This window comes from Pholcus phalangioides, unplaced genomic scaffold (assembly GCF_987345545.1).
Source record: "Pholcus phalangioides strain wild (caught in Gottingen) unplaced genomic scaffold, Ppha-v1.0 ptg000021l_1, whole genome shotgun sequence".
Taxonomy (NCBI): Eukaryota; Metazoa; Arthropoda; class Arachnida; order Araneae; family Pholcidae; genus Pholcus; species Pholcus phalangioides.
Window position 1 is genome coordinate 8,475,366 of NW_028301614.1, and position 26,747 is coordinate 8,502,112.

Consider the following 26,747-nt stretch of genomic DNA (forward strand, 5'->3'; position numbering starts at 1 on the left):
TTCGAACCAGCTTAGAATATTTCATATTTCAAAAAGAGTGGTTGATGAGGTAAGCAACCTTCAAACCCCAACTCTCCTGTCATCAAAAGTCAGCAAATCCGAAACGCCCTCTCCCCCCGATGCTGACGTAATACTTGAATGACCCCATACGAGCACACGGAACCCCAACTCCCCGAAAATCTCTCCAACGACCTCTGATTAAGAACTCCCGTATTCGAGTATGCGACTTCTTTACGGCTAGACAGTGTATATGCATAAAAAAAACCCAAACTACTTACAATAAAACCAATTATCACAGACAAAACTTAGACACGACATGATCATGTATACATAATTTAATTATTCTTAATATAAATAGTAATAATAAAACAAAGTCAAAAATCAAAACGAAAGCCATATTCAAAAAACTCCTTTAAACTATTATCACATATAGGAGTCGGCAGAAAGACAAAAGAAAGGAAATAAATACATAAAAACATATATAATAAAATATTTTCTAAAGACTTAAAAGGAAGCAGGGAAAAAAAAATCACAATTTAAAAATATTTTCTGAAAATGGAAAAAAAGGCTTTTTTTTTTAAATCACACGTAGAAGCACTTTAAATATTGAACCTCAATATCATTTTAATAAAATGTGCGTCACATTATCAGCATTCTCCAAATAAGTGACATTCGTTTAAAAAAAATCTTTTCTCAATAACAGAAGCCGCCAAAATATTAATCCTAAAATTACTTCAATAGTGAAAAATCCTATCAAAGCGATCTCAATATTGAGGAAAAATAGGGATAAAAAAAAAACAGGGTCTCAAATATTTCAAATGAAAACTTCACTCATTACTATGTGTTTACCAGCTGTATTAAAAATCATTCCAATTAAATGGAGTCTCCTACCTTTTAACGTGATAAAAACTTTATGTAGGAAATATTAAAAATCTTATCTAATATTTTTGATTGTGTATCCTATCCTATGTGCCACACAGTACAAAACTTTTACGAATCCACCAATACTCAATTTTTCTACAAAAATATATAAAAGAAACTGTTCAATTAATAAAATAACGAAAGATTTGAGATCTATTCATAAATATTTGGATTATGAAAAGAATTAATTTTTAAAATTTAATTTCGAATGAGATTGAGTCGATAAAGTCATCATCTTTTGCTAAACTGGGCAGATTCTTTTATTTTGAATCATTTTTTATTCAATTTCATCGATGTTATATTAATATCATGAGCACAAGCTGATTTTTTTTTTTAAAAATTGGTAAAAATTACGTATTAGGAATAAGTAAAAATTTGTGCTGACATAGGATAGCATACACAATCAAATATACGTGTTAAAAATTCGGGATACGATTTTAAATATTCCTATACATAAGGAAGTTTTTTAACATGTTAAAAGGTAGGAGATCCCTTACGAAATTCATGTGGAGGTTTGAACTTTTCTGAGTTTTTGTCAAGAAAAATTAACTTTTATACTCGGAAACTGTCAACAGAACGGTAGACGAAAATGAGTGTCTCGTAAAAGTGATTTAAAAATATTTATTTTTTTTTATTGAACTTCAAGGAAAAATGTATTCACACAAAATAGAACTGCTGACGAATATCATTATTTACCTTCCGCTTTCAGCACATTGAAAATTCACTGCAATTATCTTAACCCCATCACGTACAGGCTTTGGGCAACGAATTTGGATTATCTATATTTGAAGTAATGGTGATAAAATTTAAAAAAATGATTTCCTTGTTCTCATGTTAGCAATAGGTGGAAGATCGGTGCTGTAGCCTTCACCCTTTCTTTCTCTTGTAATGATATAGTACAGATATAAGTGGGGAAATAACTAAACAGGAGTATGGAAAGAACGAGGAAAAAAAACTCCGTTCATAGAGTTACAATAAAGCTCTGCGATGACAAAAGGGTTAAAAAGAAATTCAAAGCTGAAATAAATTTCTCCCATTTGCCTTTGTTGGGGTTTCGGTTTAAACCTTTCGCGGAAATATAGCTGGGGGCATTTTCAAATTTTCTAAAATTGTTTTTTTTTTTGGTGGATTTTGAGATTGGTGAATTGAAGAAAATTTCACATAACCAAGTCAAGGTCAGGAAAAAAAACTTTGGTTTTAGGTTAAAAATTACATCGTCACGGCTCGTCCAGGATTCACGTCTCCCAGTTTTGCTTCTCACACGTTGGTGTACTTGCGACAGTTTTTCCACGAGTCTCACAACTACTGAAACCAGTTAGAAATACTCAAAAAGCAATAATTTGAACTCGCCACTCAAACTAGTATTTGAGAAAGTCGGTAGCATTTAAAACCCAAACACAGAAGTGTTCCGGACTCCGCCACGAAGCTGAGCCTGAAGAGATCTTGGCAACAAAATAACTCCGGTGGCAGAGTTTCGACGTTCATTCATTTCAGTATTCAGAATAGCAAACACGTGAATCCCTCACCAATATGCTAACAGCAGTCACAAAACCACTATCTAAAGACTTTTTTGGCTCAGATCTTTGCAATTTCTCTTCATTCTCAAATCTCTAAAATAAACCAAAAATAAATGATTTTGGTCCAAGCATTTTTTTAATACGTAGTTACAGCTTTGAGCAACACTCCAAACAAGGCTTTTCATTCATTGCTACGGAGAGCGAGAGGCGGCAACGTTGAAATCGGTATATTCGATCCAATCTATTCATGAGGAAAAATTTCTGAGGAGATTACCTACGTAAGAATAAATGAAAAAAAATTTAAGTTCTGAATTTTGAGCAGACTTTGTATATACTGCTACCATTTTTCCTTAAGGTGTGTTAAGTTAGCCTGAGTTGATACATGTTGTATAAGACATGGGAAATTTATTGAAAGAAACCCCCCCAGAGTTCACAACCTCCAAGAAATACCGAACCCTTCCCTAGGAGTGTTTAAAATATGGAAAAATTCACGCATTTCCTTTCGCTTCCAATTAAGACCATAGGTTTTGATACACTGCTCTCAAAGTGCATTTCTAATATCCATACTTACAAAAGCTGAAAAATCTATATTCCGAATTTACTCGTATATCATAAGATTAATCTCCAAAATAAATTAAGACCCTGTAATAATTCTTTTCTCAAGTAACAAAATGAACATGCTTTTTCAGCACCAGTTGGAATTAGTCACAGAAAAAAAAATCCGAACCAAACAATTCCGTGCCTAGTAAGTATAATGAAGTAGAAATGTGCAAAACAGGCAGTTTTCTTGCCGAGCACTGGCCAAAAAAGACAGTTTTTCCCCTGCGCGCGCAAAATGACACATGTACTATATAATCTCATTTACGGAATGGAACGGGTGCACGAATTATCGAAATGCCATACCGTGTGCGTGTACACTTTGCATATACACACACAATCTTTTCTTCATCTGATTTAATTAAATACACACAAATCCTTAATCATTTCCCTCATCAGTACATACATATATAGTTTTGTGCCACATTTTTAAATCTTCTATTGCTGCGGTGGCACTAAATTTTGCTAGCGACGACCAAGAACGAGAGACAACGAAAGCTGCCAGAGGTGCGACATCAGAAGTGCGACGACGAACGCATGCGTACGAGGCTCTCTCTCTCGATAGACTAGCAGATGCAGCCACCTTCCTCGTCCTTAGTTTCCTTCACTGGTTCCTGTTGAGGTTTCAGTGGCACAGCTGCAAAACAGACCGTTAAGGAAACAAAACACTGAAAAGTATACAAATCTCTATAAAAAAAAAAAGTAATAAAAATAAAACTGAATTATACAAGCTCTACACCGTTCACGATTTTTTCGTTGGAAATGTTTTCACTGAAGTCGATGACGGACAAAATCGTAATTTCCAGTAAATCTCTGAATTGGGGAAAAAACGAAAAAATCCAACGTATTTTGAGAAAAGGAAAAAAAATTCAGGTATGAAAGTGGGAGATTTACTTAATCTTCACTGAGTATTCTAACTTTTCGAGGTTATTGATTTTCTACGCAAGTTTCAAAGTACCGAAAAAGCTCTCTTAACCAGCATAGGTGAGAGAACAAGATGAAAAAAAATATATGTTGAACGAAAGATTGAAATTAGAGCAAAATTAAGTTTACATTGTAAATTGAATGTTAGGTATCTGCAATGTCAAGAAATATTGCATTATATAGAGATACTATTTGAATTGTAAGTAAAAAAATCACAATTAAGGAAATTTGTTTAGAAGAGAGCTAATAGGTACATATATACTGTAAGAACATGAGATCACTGATGTACATCAAGTAACAAACAAGATTTTTCAAGGATAGTTCAAAAGTCAAGGGAAGAGAAGAGAGAATCTAGCAACCGACAGTCCACTTATTGGAAATATCAGCCTTTAAGAGAAGCTACCAAACAAATCAAAGCACAAAGGTATACTCATAAAATATACACAAATATTTCCCAACCAAGATTGATATTTGAACAAGAGTCAATGGAATCCAAATTCATCAGCATTCATTCATTTAACATTCGAATTCACACATTCTCAATCATCTTAGCATTTCGATGGCTGATAAACTTTCTTTTGACATCCAGACTATGAAATGATTGCTCAAGTCCTGTAATTAATTTTTCACTTTCTCATTCCTAAATATACATTTTATTGCTGAGAAGCCAAGTCCCAGATTTGGTGATGTGCAATTTATACTAAACATAAGAAAAACAAAATATTTTGATGATTTCGATGTCCTGGAAAAGCTTAAATATATTTTAAAAATTATCATGTTACAAAGAAAAATAAGAGGTCATCCTTATACCTCCATCCCCTCAATTCTCAAATGTGGACATTAAGAAAGCATCATTGAAGTTATTGCAAATAATGTTGCTTGGTCCCAAACTAATAGCTTGAAAAACTAAAACATTAATGCAATCAAGGCTGTTTTTATCCCACTTCCTTGTTTCTCAAAATCATTTGACTGTTATTTAACCTTTTGAGATCTTATGTCAAGGTGAATAAACATCAGGGAAAGCTGCTACGTCATTGTTATAACCACTTAAGATCACAAGAAGGCACCTGTGAATATGTTTGGCTTTTTATCAGAACTCATAAGCTATACAAAACACACAACAGCTAGCATTCAGGGACAAACATTATAAAATATGAACAGTGCCAGAAAAACCTCTGGACTGCGAAGAAAAAAATAAATTTTGAAGATTAGATGTAATTTAGTTGCTAATGAATGACTCTTATCAGGCTAATAAAAGCACAAGCAAAAATAAATAGAAAAAATAAGAATCAACTATAAACATGTCAAAATGAAATACAAAAATAACCACAAATCAAAAAATGCGTAATGAAGCATTTATTTTATAAATGTAACAAAGCTTCTTTATCAAGTCACAAGACCAAGTTAGTTGCCAATATCACACCGTGAAAATTCTCAGGTTTTAACCTATTTATCATGCACATAAATTTCAGCTGATTGTACTTATTTACACACAATTTCTTTTTATACAATTATATCTACATTACTCTTAAAAGGAAGGAATTGTTTCAATAATATATAGAATAAACTCATCTGATGCAACATTATCCATAATATGCAGTTTTTTAACTGGGATATCTATAAATGCATAAATCAACAAGCAAACACAAATATGTAAATCCAATGCCTTCTGCATCAGAACCAACTCAACAGCAAATATGTAGAATTGTGCCCTCGTGGCAATTTCCAGATTTAATAAGTTCAATTACACAGTTACAACCATTATTTCCAGTTAATTTCATAACGAAATTTCATTACAAAAATATTGGGTTCAACAAATCATACATTCTCTTGTTAGTCAAACTCATTTCTGTTAATTGATAACATTTTTTAAAAAAACTATTTTGCTGCCAAGAACACTTATTTCAGTTGCAAGTGGGAATGTAAGATTGCTTGGCTCTAGGTATTGTGAAGTTATCTTCATTCAATTATAACAAAACCCTTTCAGGACTAAAATGTGCAGCATTAAATAAAGCAAGATTTCAATAGGTATACATCTTAAGGGGGGGAATGAAATACTTTCACATAAAGCTCATGCAGAAAACACTTCATCAAGCACATAATTGAGCACTTTATTTTTTTAGCACTGTTTCCGACAAACACTGACTGAACCAACACATAATGGAAAATATGTATTTGCTGAAACTTCTAGAACTTTAAAGAAATTAAAAGAAAAACAAATACTAGGACTTAGTATGAAACATAATTCATGATCTAATTTTGTATCAAATTTATTTTGTGGTATAAAATTACATCATGGATTATGTATAATATGAATATGCAAATTTTAAATTCCTCAAACCTTATTTTGATGAAAATGTTTTTTGTCTCATCCATATCCTAATTTAGTTATTATCCATTTCTATCACCTGGCTTTGCTTTCTCTTATTTTCCACTACATTAAATCTACTTTTAATGAAATGATTATGAAAAATTGAACACCTTACAAGAAATAAATGCATACTTAGGTAACACAAAGACCCTCTAAAATATAAAACGGACACTCGCTTCTACGCAGCAGCTATTTAAAATGTGCAAATGAATCGTGAAGGGCATCTGACTTTATTATTGTTTAATGATGAGAGAATGGGATACTTCAACATAAATTTTCTTCCAGAAGTTTTAGAAAGCGGGAACTAAATTTCTTTTTTTCACTTCTTTATGGCCTGGTAAAAAAACTAACATTCACATTCAATCCATAGTTATTGAAATAATTTCTATTTTAATAACAGGATATAGAAGATAACATGTCTGTGGCTGGAATGTATGGATGAAAAAATAAAAGGAACAAAACATGGATCCACTTTCAATGCTAAAATAAACTGACATACAAGATTGGAAAACCATATATGGGGAAGTTCGGCTGTGGAATAGCTATAAACTCAATACAAATTGCTTCTGGCAAAAATAAAACGTAATGAACAAAATATTCTAATAATAAGTCAAATAATTACGTTCAACAGCAATAATTTATGGGGAAAACGGCAATTCCAGAAGCTATAGTCTCATCGTGGAAATAAAACTATAAAACTATAATAACTGAAAATAAGATATATTAAACCTTAATTCTAAAAATTTTCCATAGCAATATTCTTTCACAAAAATTTCCAGTAGCCTTATAAGTACTATTCACATAATTCTGCATGCTGTGAATCGATACATCTAACAGTTTTTCCCCAGTAAAATGTTATGCTGCCAGCCTCAAAGGATATCACAATCTATCGAGAAGTAATGAAATAGACATGCTGGTAAAAACTACAACTCATGGCATTACACACAATGCTCTCACCACACAATGACTTCATTAAAAGTTTATAGAAGCATTACTTATAGGATTAGGAAATAATTATGTACAGTGAAAATATCAAAACACTTATTATATTGAGCCGAAACAGACTCAAAGGCATACACTTGTGTGTTAGGCACATTTTCTTTAAAAAGTGAAAATAACTATGGCATATTGGTTAAAAACAAAAAATCTTAAAATACAGCAACTTTATAGTAAGAACAACTTCTAAATAATTTTTTTAATAAAACATTTCATAATTTACAACCAAGTGTACAAAATAATTCAAATATTTCACCATCATACATTAAAGACATTCACAAAAAAAAAGACAGGGACTAAAAAAAAGCATGAGTTTCACCTTTTTTAAAAAAATATCTACAATCTTTGCAAAACACAGAGATAGATCAATAACTAAATCCAGTGAAAATACGAAAACAATTTCTGAACACCTGAACAACATTGAATCTATGGAGGGGGAAAATAACCAATAGGAAAAAAACTCTGAATAGAATAAACTGCATGTAATATAACCTCAATTAAATAAGGCTTAATTTACCAGTAAAAAAAAACATGATTAATATGAAACGGCACCAAGAAAAAAAAACGAAAATAAGTACACAAGACAATTATTTCAAGGGATTTGTGAAAAAAAAAATTATGTACAAACAGCCTTTGAGACATTACGAGTGAGCCAGCCGAAGAAAAGAGTCCAAAAAAAGTACAAAATAAAAAAAAGAAACTGCGGGTCGAGACGTACAAACTGCATTATATTTCAGATGGAACATATACAGCCAGTGTCCTGTTTTGGAGCTTCACTCGGAGCATCTTTAAGGTCAACATCCACGACTGCACAAAAGTCAAGGAAAAGAAACAAAAAGGCAACAGATGTATGAAATCAAACCAATATAAAGCAAAAATATCCTGAATCTGGATGGTTAGAAGAGATATATGATTAATGCAAAAATAATAATGCTGATGTTCGTTTTAAACTTGCATTTTGTGTTAGTTCTCTGCATTATATACTTTTCCTCCAACAAAAACTTTTATGAATAAAACTTGAAAGTTTACTTAATAATAAAAGTTTTTTGTATGCTTCTTTTGATATGAATGACATGAAACTGTGAAAGAATAATTCTATAATTTTTGTTTGTTGCAAAATATGCCCCCAATATGAACTTTAACCAGTCAGGTGGTTACAACGGCATACGTCATTGCACCAATATTTAATCTATTTCAATTTTTGAAAAATAATTGGTAATTATTTCAATTATCATAATTCTTTTCGGTGATGTTAAAAAACTGTCAAGAACATGAGGAAGTTCAGTTTAAATGTATTCATAAAAAATTTCAATCATGAAAATTCATTTTATTAGCTTCAAACTTTTAAAAAAGAAAGCAATTAGAAATTAATTGGAGAGCTGACTGGTTAAAAATAAATCACACTCATCTGCTTGAGTATTGTATCAACCGATTACTCAAGAAAATTGTCAAACAAGGGTTTTTTTCACCTAAATCATTTATAAAAATGCACAGTACAGCCCAACACAAACTTAGAACGTAACAAGAAAAAACTGATGAAATGTGTACTCTTGGTTCAATAAGATCCAATGTGTAAAAGGATTTGATGTAATAGTTATTTTTACATCAACATAAAACCCTCTTTTTCTTCAAGTCTTAAACAGGTTCATTATGACAAAATTCAAGTTCATTATCTTTTCAGATTTGAAAAAAAAAAAAAAAAAAAATGTGTAAATATCAAAGCTAACCTGAATTCTACCATTGGCCTGCCATAAAATATATACAGAAATGAAACTGCTACATCTATCTTTGGATCACAACAAATATATGAGGCTGTATATCATTATGCACCCCATTCATAAAACCAATTATTGGTATTTGTCTGCCACAGGGCGCATCCTCATCATGTGATCAGCGAATATCCACTGTATTAGAAAATTAGAATACTAATATTCCACTGAAACACATAGTCAAACTCTGATTTAACAAATCACAAAAAATTGACAATTTTATTTGTTAAATTGAGGAAATAGTTAAATCAAGGTCAAATTGATCAGAAGTATTAATACAGTGGAATGGCAAATTTTAAAAGCTACTTTGGAGTTGGTGCTACAATCTATTTCTGACAATTAGAAAAAAATATAAACTTAATGAAGTCAACATGCATGAGAAAATTTTTTGATAGAAGTTTATTGGGTACGTCCAACATTTTTAGCAAATTCTGTCTAAATTTTCATTTTTCCGTTAACTGACAAACGCTTTCTCCAGATAACCCACCATTTTTTACATGTCAAGACCGAACAAGCCCATATTTGTTATGAGCATCTTTTTCTCAGCCACCTCATTGGGCATTTTGCCTGTTGTGGCGTTGTATTTGTATTTGTATAAGTAAGATTTTTTAAATAATTCTTCCTTGAATTAATTTTTCTTTAATTTTTATCAAGTTCCAACCTCGCATCTCTTGAACATTTGAATTACTGGATTAACTGTTTCACTCAATACTTACGAAAATTACTATTATTTTAGCATTCTTACAATTTGCACCCAACAGTATGAGTGCAGGGAGACAATGACCACCTCTAATTCATGCTTCTGAAGTAATGCTAGAGATGGTCAATAACTATCACTAATTTCATATTTAAAATTGTATTATAACAATTTCTTTTAGTTAAGAGTTGAGCAATATGACAATAAAGATGTAACATTTTCTTTTCAATTCTGCAACTTTTAATGCATGTTAAATTAAATAGACATATGAAAAAGGCAATTGTTTTACTAAAATATGGAAACACAGTCAAACCTCATTAACACTAAACTAGATATCATAAAATTCAGTTTGATATAAAAATGAATGTCCATCTCTACCTGTATAGCTAACAAAGCAAAGTACAGGCATCCCTCGCTTTCAGAGACTAATTGGTTCCACAAAATAATCGCATACAGGGAGTTGAATTTAGCATGGGTAAGATAGAGATAGGGAAGTTTTCTTCAGAAAGATTTTAAAAAAATAAACCAAACTCTTTCTCACAAAAATAATTTTTTTTTTTCCTTTTGAATGAACTGACAATTCAAACTTTGAAATAAATCTTGTGAATTTGAGTTATATGAATAAATTTAAGATTTTTTACTCCCGTCGCTTCCATACTTCCGATTGATTCTAGTGTGAGTGTGTGTTTTCTTTCCTGAAGAGCCTGTTATGATAATTGGCTGATAAATTTTCAAATGAAATAGTCAAAATTCACGTGACAAGTTGAATCCTTTGTCTCTTTATAAAAACTTCAGTACCAAGAGAATAGCCAGAAAATTCTGAATATTCATTGCAAATGCCAAAATTCTAGTTTCACTATGATCTTTTTCTTTGATCAAAATTCTCTTGGCAATATCAATGTTATAAAAAGATGCTGATTAGTGAGAGCTGGTGAATTTAATCTGAGCGTGTCCCTCATTTGTCTCATCTAAGTCATGAAATCCAGCAGATCTTGTCACTTTAACAACTCATATCTTTAATATGGTTATTATGAACAGACAAAATTTTGCCAGTTGCAATTTCTAAAATCAACTTTTCAAAATCGCGTAAAGCGAAGGATGCTTGTAGTGATTTGTATGAGCAAATTTTTTTTTTTTATGAAAAAAAAAAACACAACATGAAAAGATATTTTCCTGTGAATGAAGTGTGCCATTCATTTCAAATCAGAAGTGAGTTACCACATTTTTTAGTGTTAGGTAGGCCCCTAAATAATGGCCAAGTATCCAATTCGGCTGCAAACAGTACCTATATTTCCTAACTTTATGGATCCAAACAAGTCATTTTTAAAAATAGAAAAAAAAAGATGAATAAGAATCTGAATGAATTTACAATCTGAATTTGAACCTGAATGATCTCTTTACAACTCTATATTGAAATCACTGGCTATGAAGATATACTATAAACAATTAAAAAAGGGGTGTGAAGAGAAATTTTCTTTAGATGAGGGGGTTAAAGTCAGAGTGATGCAAGCCACATTTTCAACAATTCTGATTTCTTGATTTCTGTCCAAAAATACAATCTAGAAGTGCTATACTATTACAAGAAACAATGAACTAAGTATCAACTTCAAGAATTTGCCACTAGTTTGTGAAATCGCTAAATTTTTAACATGGGACTCAATGAAAACAATGCTAGTGAAACCTTTTTCTCAAAATGAAGATTAATCTCAACTTACACCACTCTGACTTTAACCCCCCCCCCACCTCAAATATAGACCTAGATACTGCAAATTCATTCTTTTCTAGAAACAAAAGTTGTTATAACTATGTGTGAATAATATACACCGCACATTTCAGACACATGAAAAACAAGATTATTCAAACCAAAATGTGACTAGTAACTTTCAAAAGATGAAAAATATTTTAAATGAAAATTCATCAAAATAAAAAACGCAGCAATACTTTTTTTAGTGGGCGCATTGTTTAGTGAACATAGAATCCAGGTAATGCAAAATAATTCCTGATACTTTCTGCTTCGTATCAATAAGGTTTGACTGTAACACACTTTTCTTTTTTCATCTCTTCCACTGACCAGATTCAAGCTTAAGTTTGCTTCATTCAATTAAAAACAATGAAGTTAGAGTAGAAATGGGAAGCATAAGACAAGAAAGCAAAAGAGAAAAATGTTACTTGGAAAGAAGAGCGAAGATTGGATATGAGAAATGAACAGAGCAGAGAAACCACCACCATGAACAGAGACCAAAATTTACCCTGAAACATTACTATTCGACAAAACAGTTAATATAAGCAGTAAGAAAATTTAAAACATGTAATACAAATATATTTTACAATGGAATTCACGTACAAACAGAAAAGGATACTGTCCTCTTTTGTTCTTTCTGTGCTCTCCATGCCAGGTAACGCAGCAGCAACTCTTCTGAAAAGCTGCAAATGCAAAAATTGTAACAAATTATTTGTTTCATTAAAAAATGCAAATATTAAACTATATCACTGAGCAAATATTTTTTACACCATATATTAGCAGTATTTTACAATGCTTCGTAAGAGGAAACACCTAAATGAGTTTTCCCATTAAAAGTTTACCTGTTTCACATTGTAGCCTGATTTAGCACTGGTCTCAATAAACATCACATTGAGCTCTTTAGCCTTCCGTTCACCTTCTTCAGTAGTTACTTGCCTGAATGTAAGAAAACATGTTAGATATATATACAGATATAAAAAATATATAGTATAGTATAGTATATAGCAATATGTAAATAATTTATTTTAGAAACAAAACAGGTGAATAATATTTCGACCAATATCAACAGGAATCAACATGTTTGAAAAACAAACTAATTCTGGACTAGCTAAATAAGACTTAATTAAGTATCCAATTGTTAAGTCACTTGTAAATCAGAGAATGCCTCCAGTCAATAGCGCATATATGTAACTTTACACAGGGAACATAAGACTATATACAATTACTTTTCAATATAAGCCACAAACTGAATATTTGGCCTATCTCATTTTAAAAGCTTTAGAAATTAAATGGAAATTGTTCAATCATTGTTCAATCCATTAAGTACAGTCATCTTTGCAATTTACGAATATGAAGCAGATGACGACAGCCTGTATTTATACAACTGTCTTTTTTGGCTTGGATAGCAGTACAATATAACTCCAATCATCTAGATCAATTGGACCAGATCCTATCTGGATAATCTGATAATACATGAAAGAAAGGTTATTTCTTACAAAAAAGAATTTAGCTTTAGTGTATAATATAATGACTATGAAATTTGTTTTTTTACACATTTTGTACTTACATACTGTATTAAAAATTGCTTGAACATGTAATAGTATGGATCCGCGGCAGTAGGAAAGGGGCCATTCCATCCTAATAACTGCTATTGAATTAATTTAATATTTTCACCTGTTATCAAAAGTTGTCCAGTGTTGATCAAATACCATAAGATGTGAAGGTGTCTGCCTTGTTGTTTACACGAAACAATATGCCATCTGGTGGTGCCCCCAGCATAAAAAAAAAAGTTAAAACTGACTGATCTAATCTATTTGGTATATATGAATTGACATCATCATCACGCACCCCCACTTTCAAGTCTATCTCCGCCTATGGTGGTGGAGGAGGATAACAAAGGTTGATTCTGTGATTCTGCATATGGCCCCCGACTCAGAATCCTTAATTCAATCAAATATCATGAAATTTTATTTGCTATTTTTTTTTTCCAACTGAAAATGCAAACAATGCCAACAGTACCTTTGATTGTTTCCACTTTGAAAGCAAAATCACAACAATGGATATTCATCTTCATCAGTCATTCGGTCAGCCAAGAAGTTCTTCAGCCACCACAGTTTTTAATCAGGAAAAGAAAAATCAGAATTCAATCTTACCAGCGGATTAGCTAGTACCAGACTTCTTTGGGGCCTGCCTTCTTTCAACATCAAGAAAAAGGTAAATAAGGCAGCCATTTTCTTTTTTCTTTCAATTTTATATTTCTAAAGCCTCTTCACAGATTCAGGCTGGCGCCAAGGTTAAAAAGACCTTTCCTTGCTAATTGGGCAGATTAAGATGCCCTAATTTGGGGGTAGTGCTTAGACCTGGTAGTATTTCAAAGCTAGATACTTTGTCAGCGCCTGGGTGGTGTGGTGGTAAGATGCTCATCTACCACAGTGAAGGTTACCGTCAGGTCCCAGGTACGAACCAGGGAAAGATATATAAGATACGTATAAATAAGATATTTTTCCCTAATGAGCTTGGGGCGACCAATGATAGATGGCACCTTCATTTGCCCCCCCCCCCCCCGTATAATTTAGGAGCAGTTAAAGGGCATATATAGTGCACCTCAAACATTCCTCTGCGTAATTTCTAATGAACTAGAGCATTTCTGAAAGTCATTAACTCCCATCCATGACGTCTGCAGTTTGTACGTGATTAGTCTGCAGGATAAGTCCCCCCTCCCCGAGCCAACCAGAAATTACTTTTTGTATTTTTGTAAAAAACAAAATATCATTTTATATCACATTTTAACCCTGGCAATGACAATCCCAAGATATATCATCAAACTTGATCGTTCAAACTTGAAGGAAGGGCGATTGCTTCTCATTGCCAGTGGTGGTTCAATGGGGGGAATTCCCCAGATGATGAAAACCCCACACTTGAAGAAAAATTTATACAACAAAATCCTGTCTGAAAAAAAAATCCTTCAGACAAAGTGCCTAATCTTCCCCCAAATCCTTAATCCTTAGGACAGCCCCCCCCCCCCCATCTGCACCTACTCCTAGCTGCGGCCCTGGAAATCTGTGATCTATTATTATGCCAATTCTGATTACTAGATATACCAAAATTTCGAGTTTTTGAGCACAGTTTGGTTGTAGTCGGAACAGAAATGTTGCTAATGTCAAGGATATTGAGAGGAGAGAGCATTTACTAATTTTACAGATACATGAAAAATATGAAAGATGAAGTCCATCCTGAATTGTTATTGTTTTGTTTCCTCATCTCAGAATCTTCGGGATGTCCGCACAAGGAAACAGGGATTCCACCGATGATAGCTGGAAGCAGCATGACATCTACCCACTTGGGATCAGCTGCAACCGGATAGTGACCCGATCGCAGACTGCATTCAACAGGATCAAGGTAAAATATCCCAAAAAAAAGGTTCAATATTTCATCCAATTCCACGTCTATACAATACCATTTACCAATGTAATTAATTTCCTTTCTGGATTTTTTTTTTTGCAGAAAACACCATCAAACCTGCGGCTGTTCGCTGATCCATCACGTCACAACCTGCCGGGCCAACCGCACTTGATGAACATCATGAAGGGCAGGTATGGTGCCATCCCGCGTACAATAATAACTCGCTCCACTGGACAACACCTGCATCTGGATGAGGACCTCGAGAAGAGACTTGAAGCTTACAAGAACCAGAAGTCCGCCAGCAGTGATCGTACCAATGACAATTGAAGACCAGCGCCATCACGATTGGTTGTTTTTCTTTGTCCTCCCAAAAGCACGTCTGTCAGCGCTAAGTACGGAAAAGAAAAATAATTGAAAAGTATGGGCAAGTGTGCCCAGGGGAGTCCAGTCTATGCCAGTACTATACATGTGTGAAGATAGGGGGAAAATCTGAAATAAAATTCAGTCAAATCTTTTAACGTGTCACTGACTGGTTACTGTTAATCAATATTGCAGAATCATCATTTAGATTTCATCAATAAGTGTCTTCAATCCCCTACTGAAATAGTTTGAAGATGGCAGCTCAATCAAGTCACGGCCAGCCATCAAAAAGACAATAAATGAGCCATAAAATATACCCAAGTCTTCTGTCAATAAACTGTCCTTAGAAAATGTATTTAGCTAGGCCCCACAGCTACTTACTGACGGCCAGGGTTACGCGATGGGGGTCACAAACTGAAGAGTGATACCAGGATAAATTATATACGGGGTGACTCAAACTCCCCTGCCATGCAGCTGCAGTGGTGGTCGGCTGAAGTGGGTTTTCTGTGGTTCCCAACTTCAAGGCGCAAATGCGAGCCGATCTCCCCATTAAAAAGTCTCACCCACAGAGAGTAACAGACCTACCAACAGTACAAATATTTAGTCATTATACTTCACTTCTGAAATATAGATAACAGCACTGAAATCATACACAACACTAGATACTCAGACTGTTGGGTACACACACACTTACACTTCTGGCACAACTCACTAGGTAGTAAATTGCCCATGACAATAAACCTGAGTTGTGCTCAATTTGAAAGAAAGGTGCAAAACAGGTGTTCCACCTGTATAGATGAACCTGGTGGAAAGCTGAAAGGGTTTTTATATCTGTCAAAGTCAATTTTGCCATCTTCATTCATTTCTGTACAGCCAAGTCTCACTTCCACTTGATGGTGAGTAGCTGTAAATGGTTGCACTCAGGCTGCCACTCCATCAATTTTAGTACTGTGTCAACTAGAGATGTAAAATTCTCAAGAATAATCTTCAGGAAAATATTCTCATCAAGGAAAATATTCGAGAATATTCTCTGGGACTATTATAAATAACTAGAGAATATTTTTATTATTGATGAGCATATTCTCCTGTTATTTATAATATATAAATATATATGATATCCTTGAAAATATTCTCTGGGAGGATTACTTTTACAAATTACTGGGGAAATAATTCTTATTGTAAATAATTATTCTCAAGTTATTTATAATAGTAGTCCTTCCAGAGAGCATTCTCAAGAATATTTGTAATAACATGCATTATAATAAATAATCTCTATAAATAACTTGAGAATAATTCTTATTATTTTACGATAAGAATATTCTCTGGTAATTTATAATAGTCCTTCGAGTGAATATTCTCAAGAATCTCATCTCTCTCCCTGTCAAGAAGACAGGGAATACTGAAGTTTGTATGCCACAATATGAAAATTTAAAAGCAAGAAAATGAAACCAACATGGCTGAATTGCACAACTTGCAAAGAAATGTGAGTGACACAGAAAGTGTATGAAGAAAGCAACAGTTCTGTATCTTCTTAGAATGAAGGTGATTGTATAAGAATAGCTTCCTTCGTCCATCAACTTTGAGTTCCACTCTTTGCTTTGAAGTAATTTCTGAAAATTTATCTAATTTTAAAATAATTTTTAGGGTTTTAATCTAAAGGTTTCTAAAATCTTCATAACCAAACTTTTAAAACCTCTCATCATGACCAAGAGAATATTCTTGTTCTCCTGCGAAAATTCTCACCTCACATCTCTAGTGTCAACACACTCAAACACATTACTAGCTGATGGTTCTGTCAGTATGGTCACTGAAAGTGACATGGCTTGCGATTCATTTGTGAATCAGGTATAGCTACACTAGCTCACTATATCATTCACTGATAAGAAACTTTTAAATGCAAATTCTGCATATTTTTTTCCTCAAAGTGATCTGAATAACTGGAGTGCGGATAATTGGGGTTCTACTATACGTGTCAAGCGAATAGAAGCTGGTTCCCTCATTTGAAAAAGTCTTCCCCACAGACAGCAGGCAGACCTTGAACACAATACTTACATAACATGGAAATTCAAACATTTCATTTTCAGTTCAAAAGATTGATCACAGCACCATCAGAACGCAAAAAATTCACAACTCTGACAATGTAAATACCACACAATGAAGCACAAATTCACTTAAAATGTGTTAGCTTCCAGGGAAGGTCACAACTTGAAGAAATGTATTCTGGGGAAGGGAGCGTCTTATAAGAAACAAACTTTATTACAGCTTAATACATCCAAATCTCACAACAGACTTCTTTATATCAACACTATTCTTTTTACTCAACTTCTTAATGAATAATCTCAATCAGTACTACTACTGCCCGTTACTGTTTGAATTATTGTCAAGCAATCGCTCTTGTTACTCGCACATTGTCACAATATACCTCTCCATTTTCAGCAGCTGCTCAAATTACAGGGTTCAAAGTAAATACTGCTTGATAATTTTCCTGACCAAAACTCAAATTCCCTGACTTCTCCCTGACCGAAATTCCTGAAAATATAATTAAAAATCTTAACTTGCTTAATTCTACTGGTTCGGTCAAGGCACGACTCCATACACTACTCAATTTTAATATTTTTTATTCTTATCATTAAAAAAATAAAATATTTATGGACATTTAGTCAGAAGTTACTAACCTCCCTCTTGAGCAATTTATGTCCAATACGTCCAGTTTTCTATCATTTGAAACCTAACAGGTTGCAAAGCCTTTTCATATTTGCTCAAATATATTATTTAACCCAAGACCAGTTCAAAGGCATTTCATCAGAGTTTTAAACACACAAAATAAACAGATATATAGCACATTAAATGATAAAAGGAAAAAAATCTATTTCACCTTTTATCAGCCAAATCAGTTTTGTTCCCAACGAGCATGATAATGACATCATTTCCTCTCTCAGTTCGCACATCATCAATCCATTTGGATGTCTGGTGAAATGAATTAGCATCTAGAATGAAAAAAAAAAATAAAAACAATACAAGGATAAAGAATTTGAAAGTATTTGGAAATTTATCTGAAAATATTTTAAAAATAGCGTTAAGAAAATTTTTTAAGGATTGAAAAAAAAATTCAGGAAAAAAATTGAAATTTCTTTTCTGTAGAAACTTGAAAATATGTTCTTAGAAACATTTTTTTAATTCTCTTCAATAAGTGATCAACTCACTGGTAATGTCATATACAACTACAGCGACCGTTGAGTCCCTTATATAACTAGGAATTAAGCTACGAAATCTTTCCTGACCAGCAGTATCCCATAGCTGAAGTCGAACCTGCAATATAATGGTAGTGAAAAAAAAAATGCAAATTCTGTATATTCTGTATCATGCCGCACACATCAAATACATTTGCACTCTCATTTATAAATAATTTGGATGCAATAAAAAAATATCGCCCTTTTTCTATGCTAGCATTTTTTTTATAGCATTTCATAGCAATAATTTAAGAAAAATAACCAACCACAATTAAAATATATATATTTCTCATATTTCTTTTTTTTCCAGAGAAATGTGTGTGCATTTACTTATATAAATTCAGAGCGTGAACTCACCGTCCTGTCCTCTAAATACATTGTTTTAGATAAGAAATCAATACCAATTGTTGCCTATGGAAGAAAAATAGTAACATCAGTATTACATCATTGTAATTGCATTGTTATCAATAGTAAGTCAGACAGACCACCAGGACTACACTATAAAAGTCTGATAAAATATATTTTACAAAACTTTAAAAAAATCAACCATAAACCTATTTTTTACATTCATTTGAAAGTAGCAGATATGCTTATTGCTTGCATTTTAAAGTTTTATAAAAGAGCTTTTATATAGTTTTTTTAGTGTAATACTGGTCTCAGCTCCAATCAAGAGCAACATAATGCACTCTTAAAGTACACACACAAAAAATTTCTATTCGGATAAAAGAAATTAGTAGTGTGTGTGTGTTTATAAGTATAATTATCATTTAATAAGAGCATGGTTAATATAAGCATATCTAAATTATGATTATTCTTGCCATTCAATTATAATTTCACTAAAAATTTCACGTTTTTTACATGAGCAATCAAACAATAAGTTGGGTTAAGAAGAGCTAATTATTATATCAGTAAAAGCAAAAAGTACATAATCTTTGCGAAATGTAAGTATGTTGAAAATATAAAATATGAAGCAGTCAGTGCTCTTTTTTTGAAAAAACTTTCTTTTATATATATGTTACTGTAAAAGCCCTTAATTCGCAAAATGGCTGAGAGGTTTGGCCAAAGTTTGATGTGCTGATGCAAGACTGTCCGGTAGGTGCCAAAACCATTTTTCTTCTTCTCCAACATGTGATACATGGCTACATGTAGTACATGTAGTAACTGTATTGGATTAGCTTCATGCAACAAGAGGAAGAAAAAGAAATTTGAGAGGGGGAAAAACTATATAATATAGTTTTTCTATCAAATTTCGGGGGGGGGGGAATGATTACTGCATAGTGAGTGTGGTTTTATAAGTTGCCATAGCTAATGTGGACATAATTATCACAAAAAAATGCCAACTTAGCAATGACCCTGAATCATCTTTTGTGATCAGACGTTGGCCAAGGATCTCCGGCTACTATGGGAACATACTGGCCAAGGCCTGGAATTAGGACATTGGTCGAGTCAATTCAACCTAAGTGGCCAATTTCGAGCTTTGGCAGTAGCATGTATAAAAATATAAATATTTGTCAAGTTAGTAATCACAATGGAAGCACCCAACATCCGAGGCAAAAGAAAGAAAAACAAGGCAAGTCTGCAGCAATGTCAGTTATGCTCCAGCGGCATGGTTATGAGTACACAACAGTCATCACAGAGTACTTCAGTAACATCTCTGCATTGCCTTCGTGCTGCTGCGAGACCGGACCAGTGGAAAGCAGGCAATTGTCAGCTCCATCACAATAACACATCCACTCATTCTTCACATTTCATACAGAGTTTCCTGCCCAAACACACAACATGCCTGTGCTATTTTTTGGTTCTGTCACCTACGATTTAATGTGACTCCTAGAATGTGAACATAAATTATTCTCCCTTCAACTCAAATTTGGCAGCAGAGATCCTTTTCTTTTTTGGTCAATAAATTTTTTATTTTTGACATCTCATTTTGGATTTGGGACCCTAATAGAACGAGTAGCATGGCCCAAGAACAGCCGGTATGCAGTTGTCGCTGCTGTTTCTACTGTACCAGTGCATCAGGAAAAATATTAAGTTAGAATCTGCAGATTCATGAAATTCTCCTTCACTGATGCTATAGCCTAAGGTAAAAATAAAAATCTTGAATAACTCACCTGATAAGTGTTATCAAAGCTATCATACATAAACCTTGTTATCAAAGATGTTTTCCCCACTACAAAAAAAGAAAAGAAATATGAACATGAAATGTAGATCTCATTTATATTCATGTATAAATACAGAACTTGACAAATCAAAAAAATATTTAGGCGCCAGTTTGATTTCTTAGGAGCCAAACACGGTATTTCCTTCAAGAAAGATGGTTCTAAGAAAGATGTTTTTCTTTACTTTTCCAGTGTTAAAAGAGATAGCATAAGCATAAAGCAGGACATACAAGCGAATTGTAACTACTACTAAACCACACACCTGCACCTCATACATATTCCTATGAGAAACTTCTAACAAATTGGCATATGTTGGAATGTGCGTGTCCGCGTTGCAAAAGTGAGGCTTGTTTCTGTGTAATGCTTGTTATAGTGCTGCCATCTGCTACCTATTTTTTGAAAGCAAGTTGTAACTGGTACTCATCATAACCTAAGGCTGAACACATAGTGAAACGAAGAGCAAAGCAATGATGGGAGAAGAGATCCGAGCAGTGCAATAAACACATTGATTCCAATGCGCCTGCGTATAGTGGTGCGCACCGCAGCACAGCGGGAATTCAGTGATAACCGATAAGAGCAACGCATTCAAGATATTTTGTTTTTGCCACTCTGCTCACTTGTGTGTAGCTTCAAGATGGCCATCGAAGGACTTGTTTTCACTGTTAAAAAAACGGTAGTAAGGTCAAAAATTTCTCCAGAATTGTTGATGTTAAGTTCTCGATGTACTTCAAAATGGTGCAGATGATCAAATGAAAACAGCCAAATATAATTTTCATATATTTCCTGACAGGAAATATAACTTTTTCTGTGTGCACGTGCTTAACCAAACTGAAAATATTTATATTTTTGAGTTAATAATATTTGTATTTTGAGTTTTAAGCTAATTTATCATGCACTGTGTGTGAGTAAATGTAGTATTTTGAGTAGTCTGAATTAAAAATCATGTATGTTTCTGTGGAAAAATTGTCAAGTTTTGTTTATTTTCTGTGTAGTCAATATTTCCATACTTGAAGCGTGCCGAATGTTTTGCACGCTGGATTTTCGTGTGTTAATAATTATGTTTCTCGTGTAAAAAAAAATTAAACAATGAAACCAACAAATATTTCTACAAATAAAGATATTCAGGGGGGGGATTTCCATTTCTACCCTCCCGCCTATACTAATACAAATTTAAACATTTGGGGATGGGATTTGATAAACTTGATATTTTCTCAACTTTTTACTCATAAATGAAGTAGAAAATATTATTGATCTTTTGAGAAGTGATCCCACTCAAGTGCCACGGGAAAAGGTGTAGGGAGGAAAGCAACCAAAATATGAGGAATATTTCCATTGTTTATGTCTAAAAATAGTGATATTCACACAACACTATTATTTTTAAACTGTTATCTGAGCAATGATTTTTATAATCATGAAATTTTAAAACATTCTTTAATTTAAAAAAACAAAGCTGATTGCGAGTTTCTATTTGATACTCTCTGCTACATCAAACGCCCCCACCCCTTATGTGTACTATGTTCCTTGCTCACAGCTATATTCTTGTGTGGCTTCACTTCCTTCTCATTCGTCGCTTTACTCACCATTTCCACTTTGTTCTTAGCCTAAGCTTCCTTTGCCCGAACTTTCAACTTGAGTGGAAGGTGGTGCTGGGAAAAGTGAAGAATTCACAAAAGAGACCACCATCTGGATCATTCGAGATATCCACTCAGTTGAATATATTGCATTTAAATTTAAGGCCCTCAAGTTGAATGAGAGCAGGGTAATGCCCCCTTTCCTCCCAAAAATAAATTGAGTGGATCATATTACACATACACAGAAAAACCTTGATATGTGTATAAACATTTGATGTCAATCTGCCTACGACATCAGTTTTTAAAGGTCTCCATCAGCATAATCATGAAGTTGCTGGGTTGACAAAACCCAGCACCGTCGTTATGTCAAATCATTTTTATTTCAAAAACATTTTTCTTATATCCACAAAGGAATATGTATGATCAAGTAATAGTCATTTTTATTCAGTCCTCAGAGGTGATGTTATACTGAGATCCAACCAGTATTACAACTATTACATGGCTGTACGTGCATTTTCGTACACATTCTTTTACATTCCCCCCTCCCAAAGCAAAATGTTTTGCATTGTTCTGCAATGAGCCCTTGGCTGACTGGAAATGTTCTATGGTGAGAATCCCATAGTGTTTTATACACATTCCTTAAAATTTGTTCAAATTGTTCTGCAACCTACATTGCAGATTTCAGCATATTCTGCTTTCAAGCTTCTACAGAAGTTTTAACGAATTGGTACATGCTGGTATGTTCTCCGTAATTCTGAATGATTAAAGAATAAACTTTGTGCCCTTAATGGTTCAGTGAATGGGGCATCAGACCCCTATACTCCCCCTAGTTGCAGCCCTAACATATATACGTTGTCAGAGTAGTGTTTGTTTCACGTTCTCACTGATGCGGCAGTCTTAGTATTTTGAAGTAAATGCTTGAAATTAGTGCTATGTCAGTATCCCGCTGAATGTATGCCTGACCTCCGCATATAAATGATTTAAATGGTAGACAGGCTCGCATTCCAGTCTCAAAGTAAGGAAATCACAGAAAACCAACTTCAGCCAGTCAACCACCACTGTACAAACAAGGTTTCGAACAAGGTTCGAAACATTGATCCTCATGATAAGAGTATAGTATAATGGCCACACCACCCACACAATAGCATCAACCAGCAATACAAATGAAGGAATGAACGCCAGGACTCAGACACTGGACTTATCCCATTGTCAAGATCTCTTCCAGTCCAGGTTTGTGGCAGAATCTGGGACGCCATGTGTGTACCTAAGCTGCTATCTATAATCCAAATTGCGAGTCAAATGTAATGATTGGTATATCTGTACCATTGTAGGCCTGTTTCTCTTTGCGGTGAGCCTTCAAAGGGAAGATCAGCTCGCATTCGCACCTCAAAGTTAGAAACCAGAGAAAATTAACTTTGGCCGACCACCACTGTGGCGCCAGTGGGATTCACACATGGGTCCTCAAAATGTGAGTCCACCACTATCGACCAATTAGTAATGCAGTGGATCCTGGTTGGAACCTTTTCCTGCATAGCACAACATATTATCACGATCCAATACTCTACAATCCTTTCTAATATTCATCGGAATTTCCCATTTGATGTATTTTCCAGTTCCTGTGAAGGTTTTCTGAAAAACTTTTAAAGCAAGATCCACTGTATTCATCGAAATTAGGCGCAGGGGTGGCCCAAGTGGGGGTGAAGGTGGCGTGTTACACTCACGTGACAGATTGTAAGGGGCAGCAGCTTAAGTCTTAAGACACTAAGAATTAAAAAAAAATCTAATAACCCTGTGGCATCACACTTTTAAGCTACATTTTGACCACTGAGATGTTGAGAAAAACTTGAGGGGGGGGGACAGCAATACCAGTAACAAGAACAGGGACAGAAAGTGTGTGTTTCTGTGCCCGCACACAGCAATTTCTCTGAAATGTCAAATGAAGGCAAATTAAAAATTTGGCTTGCCACTTGTCGGTCTCTGGAACATCAGAAATGCCAAAAGCTGCCTTGTCACATTTCCTTCCTCTTTGTAGGATTAATGTAAGTAACGATAAGATATTTAATTACAATAGCCCAGAAGGCATGAAATGCACTTACAATGGAAAAGTAATAAATAAAACATTAAAGCACTTTGTATACAGTATAAGCAAGTCTAAATCCTCTTGATAGCTAAATGAATGAACGCCACAACTTTGCCACTGGACTTATCCCGTTGCCAAGATCTCTTCCAGCCCAGCTTCGTGGCAGAGTCTGGAACACTTTATTTTGTGTCAAAAAAAAAAAAAAACATACAAAATTTTTACAACATATTTGTAACATATTGTACATATGTTCTTGATAGCTGAAGCAAACCTTGCGTAGGAGATGCATACAAGTTCTGGAGAACTTGAGAAACCGCGACACCCCCAGGCTCTGTCGCTGATGCCCCTTCTCATGGGTAAAGGTATTCTATGGGCTCTATACAAAACTGAAATTACCTGCTCACCATTTGTCACGTGGAAACCCACTGTACTTGAACCAGGGGTTGTGTTGCATTATGAGCATCATGGGCTGTGTCGGCGGCTTAACCCAGGCATGGCCTGGGGGCCCTCATGAAAATGAGATCTGATTAAAAATTTTGAGAGCAAGCAATTAAATCGGTGAGTAGAATTTCTAGCTAGGTAGGGACTCGAGAAAAATCCCTTTGCCCGGTGCCCCCCCCCCCAAAATGCTCTGAAGACGGCCCGGACGGCTAATAATGGGTCCACGGCCTACACAACATTTCTGAGGCCCCCGCCAAGCAAAAACAAAATGTCTGCCCACCCACAAATCTACATACGCCTACTCACGCTCGAAACCAGATCACATTTTACTGGCGGCCACCTTTCCCCCCCCCAAAAGAACTAGAGGCCCCCGGGTCGAACGAATAAATAGTGACACATACAAAAGGGTGTGGGGTGAACATATACAACAGCGATTAAAAAAAAAACCAACACGTCACAATTTGAAATATACACGCACAATACTAATTCATAAGCACATCTTTATTAACGTGTGATTAGCAATTGGCATGTCCAGGGCGTTCGGGGAGGCCCCGGGTCATCGCCAACTGAAGAAATTGAGTAAATTGATGGGGGGGAAATAGAAACCGGTGATTAGGCTTAAAAGTAAAGCGACAAATAAATGCAATTTACCGCTCTGCTCTCCCAAGAAGACGAGCTTGAATTTGCGGAGAGGGTTCCCGAAATCGCCGGACGTCGCCATTATTTATGACTTACGTGCAAGTGTATTATTAATATCCAATTAAATTGAAACGGACTTTTAAACACGGTAAACACACCCCTTCTCGGGACGTCGACTTTCGCTTCTTGGAGACACGTCTGACGGTCTGGGCCCCGAGAAAAACGTCAATAACGTCTGCTTGCGGCGTCGTCGTAGCCGTCAAGACGCTGACTAGTGATCACGCGTTTGGAAATTTTGTCGAATCAGAAAAGATCTCTTATAAGTTTCAGAGCAAGTTTAAGTAAGAAAGCTAATACGATTGGTGTTTTTTTCAGAGGGCACCGCCCATGGTATGAGTCAGCTCCGTTGTTTATTCTAGTAAATGTCTGAATTTAGAAACAAAAAAAACCATATAAGATGAATATATCGTGAATGGGTAGCTCGTTTTTCGTTAAACCTATATTTTCGCAATAAATCAAACTCTATAAAATATTTTAAATTTTCAATCTAGTAATGACCATACATCCCGTGTTTTTAGTAAACCTGCAGCTTCATTTATTTCGCAGTATTTGACTAATTCACTATTTCAGTGAGAATGCTTATTTTATGATGTATGTTAAAAAAATCTACTTCGAATTTTTTCAATTGTGAACAAATTTCAGTTGTGAATATATGAAACGTCCCGTTCTTTTTCAAATATGGTCATAGTTTAAAATATTGAATATTAGTGTTTTGTGTCATCTATTGATAGGATTGTGAACTTCAGCATTCTGTAAGTTTTATAAACGAAAGTGGAATGGCTGCTGCTATCTACTAACTTTAATGTAGACTATACAAATCAATGATGATGAAAAGCAATTTTTCGCCTTTTTGCCGTTAGATGACAGAAGAGGGCACTATAAATGGGATTAAATATTTTAAAATTTTCGTATAATTTTTTTTTTCAAAGGATTTTTTTATTATTTCACATTTGATTCTTTTGATTTTCGAAACAGGATCCCGAAATTATACGCATTTGTTTTTATATAAATTGGGCTGAAGGGCCCCCAGAATAATTCTTGGGCCCCAAAAAATTACAGAGACTTGAACATGTGAAGACATTGGGGGAGAAATCGAAATGGGTAATTCAAAGATAAATTCTTGATTGAGAAATTAAACAATCGGTGAAGTTATGAAAAATTACCACATGATTATAATTATCATAATCATGAATAAATTAGCGATCTATAATAACACATCTCTGGAAAATTTTATATTTTTAATTTTTTCATTAAACTTTTGCAAATTTTTCT

At 34.2% G+C, this 26,747-nt stretch overlaps 1 protein-coding gene across 2 annotated transcripts; it reads right to left on the reverse strand.

The window, feature by feature from the left end:
- Window positions 1-320: 320 nt before the first annotated feature.
- On the reverse strand, window positions 321-25,679 carry Rab6 (RAS oncogene family member Rab6). Of its 2 annotated transcripts, none has more exons than XM_089249122.1 (8): window positions 25,428-25,679; window positions 20,637-20,695; window positions 18,883-18,936; window positions 18,499-18,604; window positions 18,171-18,282; window positions 12,376-12,469; window positions 12,153-12,216; window positions 321-3,672 (listed from the first exon to the last, which is right to left on the reverse strand). In XM_089249122.1, the coding sequence occupies exons 1-8, from the start codon at window positions 25,495-25,497 to the stop codon at window positions 3,602-3,604; spliced, it is 630 nt and encodes a 209-aa protein (XP_089105248.1). In that variant the 5' UTR covers window positions 25,498-25,679; the 3' UTR covers window positions 321-3,601. The 2 variants fall into 2 exon arrangements, with proteins under 2 accessions (XP_089105248.1, XP_089105247.1); XM_089249121.1 differs by lacking the exon at window positions 321-3,672 and adding an exon at window positions 5,298-8,133 and having other exon boundaries at window positions 25,428-25,627.
- Between the last annotated feature and the right edge of the window lie 1,068 nt (window positions 25,680-26,747).

What these genes read in the sequence shown, in the direction of transcription:
- Rab6 (XM_089249121.1), bottom strand. Translation starts at nt 25,497, where the DNA reads ATGGCGACGTCCGGCGATTTCGGGAACCCTCTCCGCAAATTCAAGCTC. An exon ending in GCTTTGATAACACTTATCAG is followed by an intron (nt 18,937 to 20,636) that starts GTGAGTTATTCA and finishes TTTCTTCCATAG; the next exon opens with GCAACAATTGGTATTGATTT. An exon ending in AGAAAGAACAAAAGAGGACA is followed by an intron (nt 8,134 to 12,152) that starts GTATCCTTTTCT and finishes ACTTTTGTGCAG; the next exon opens with TCGTGGATGTTGACCTTAAA.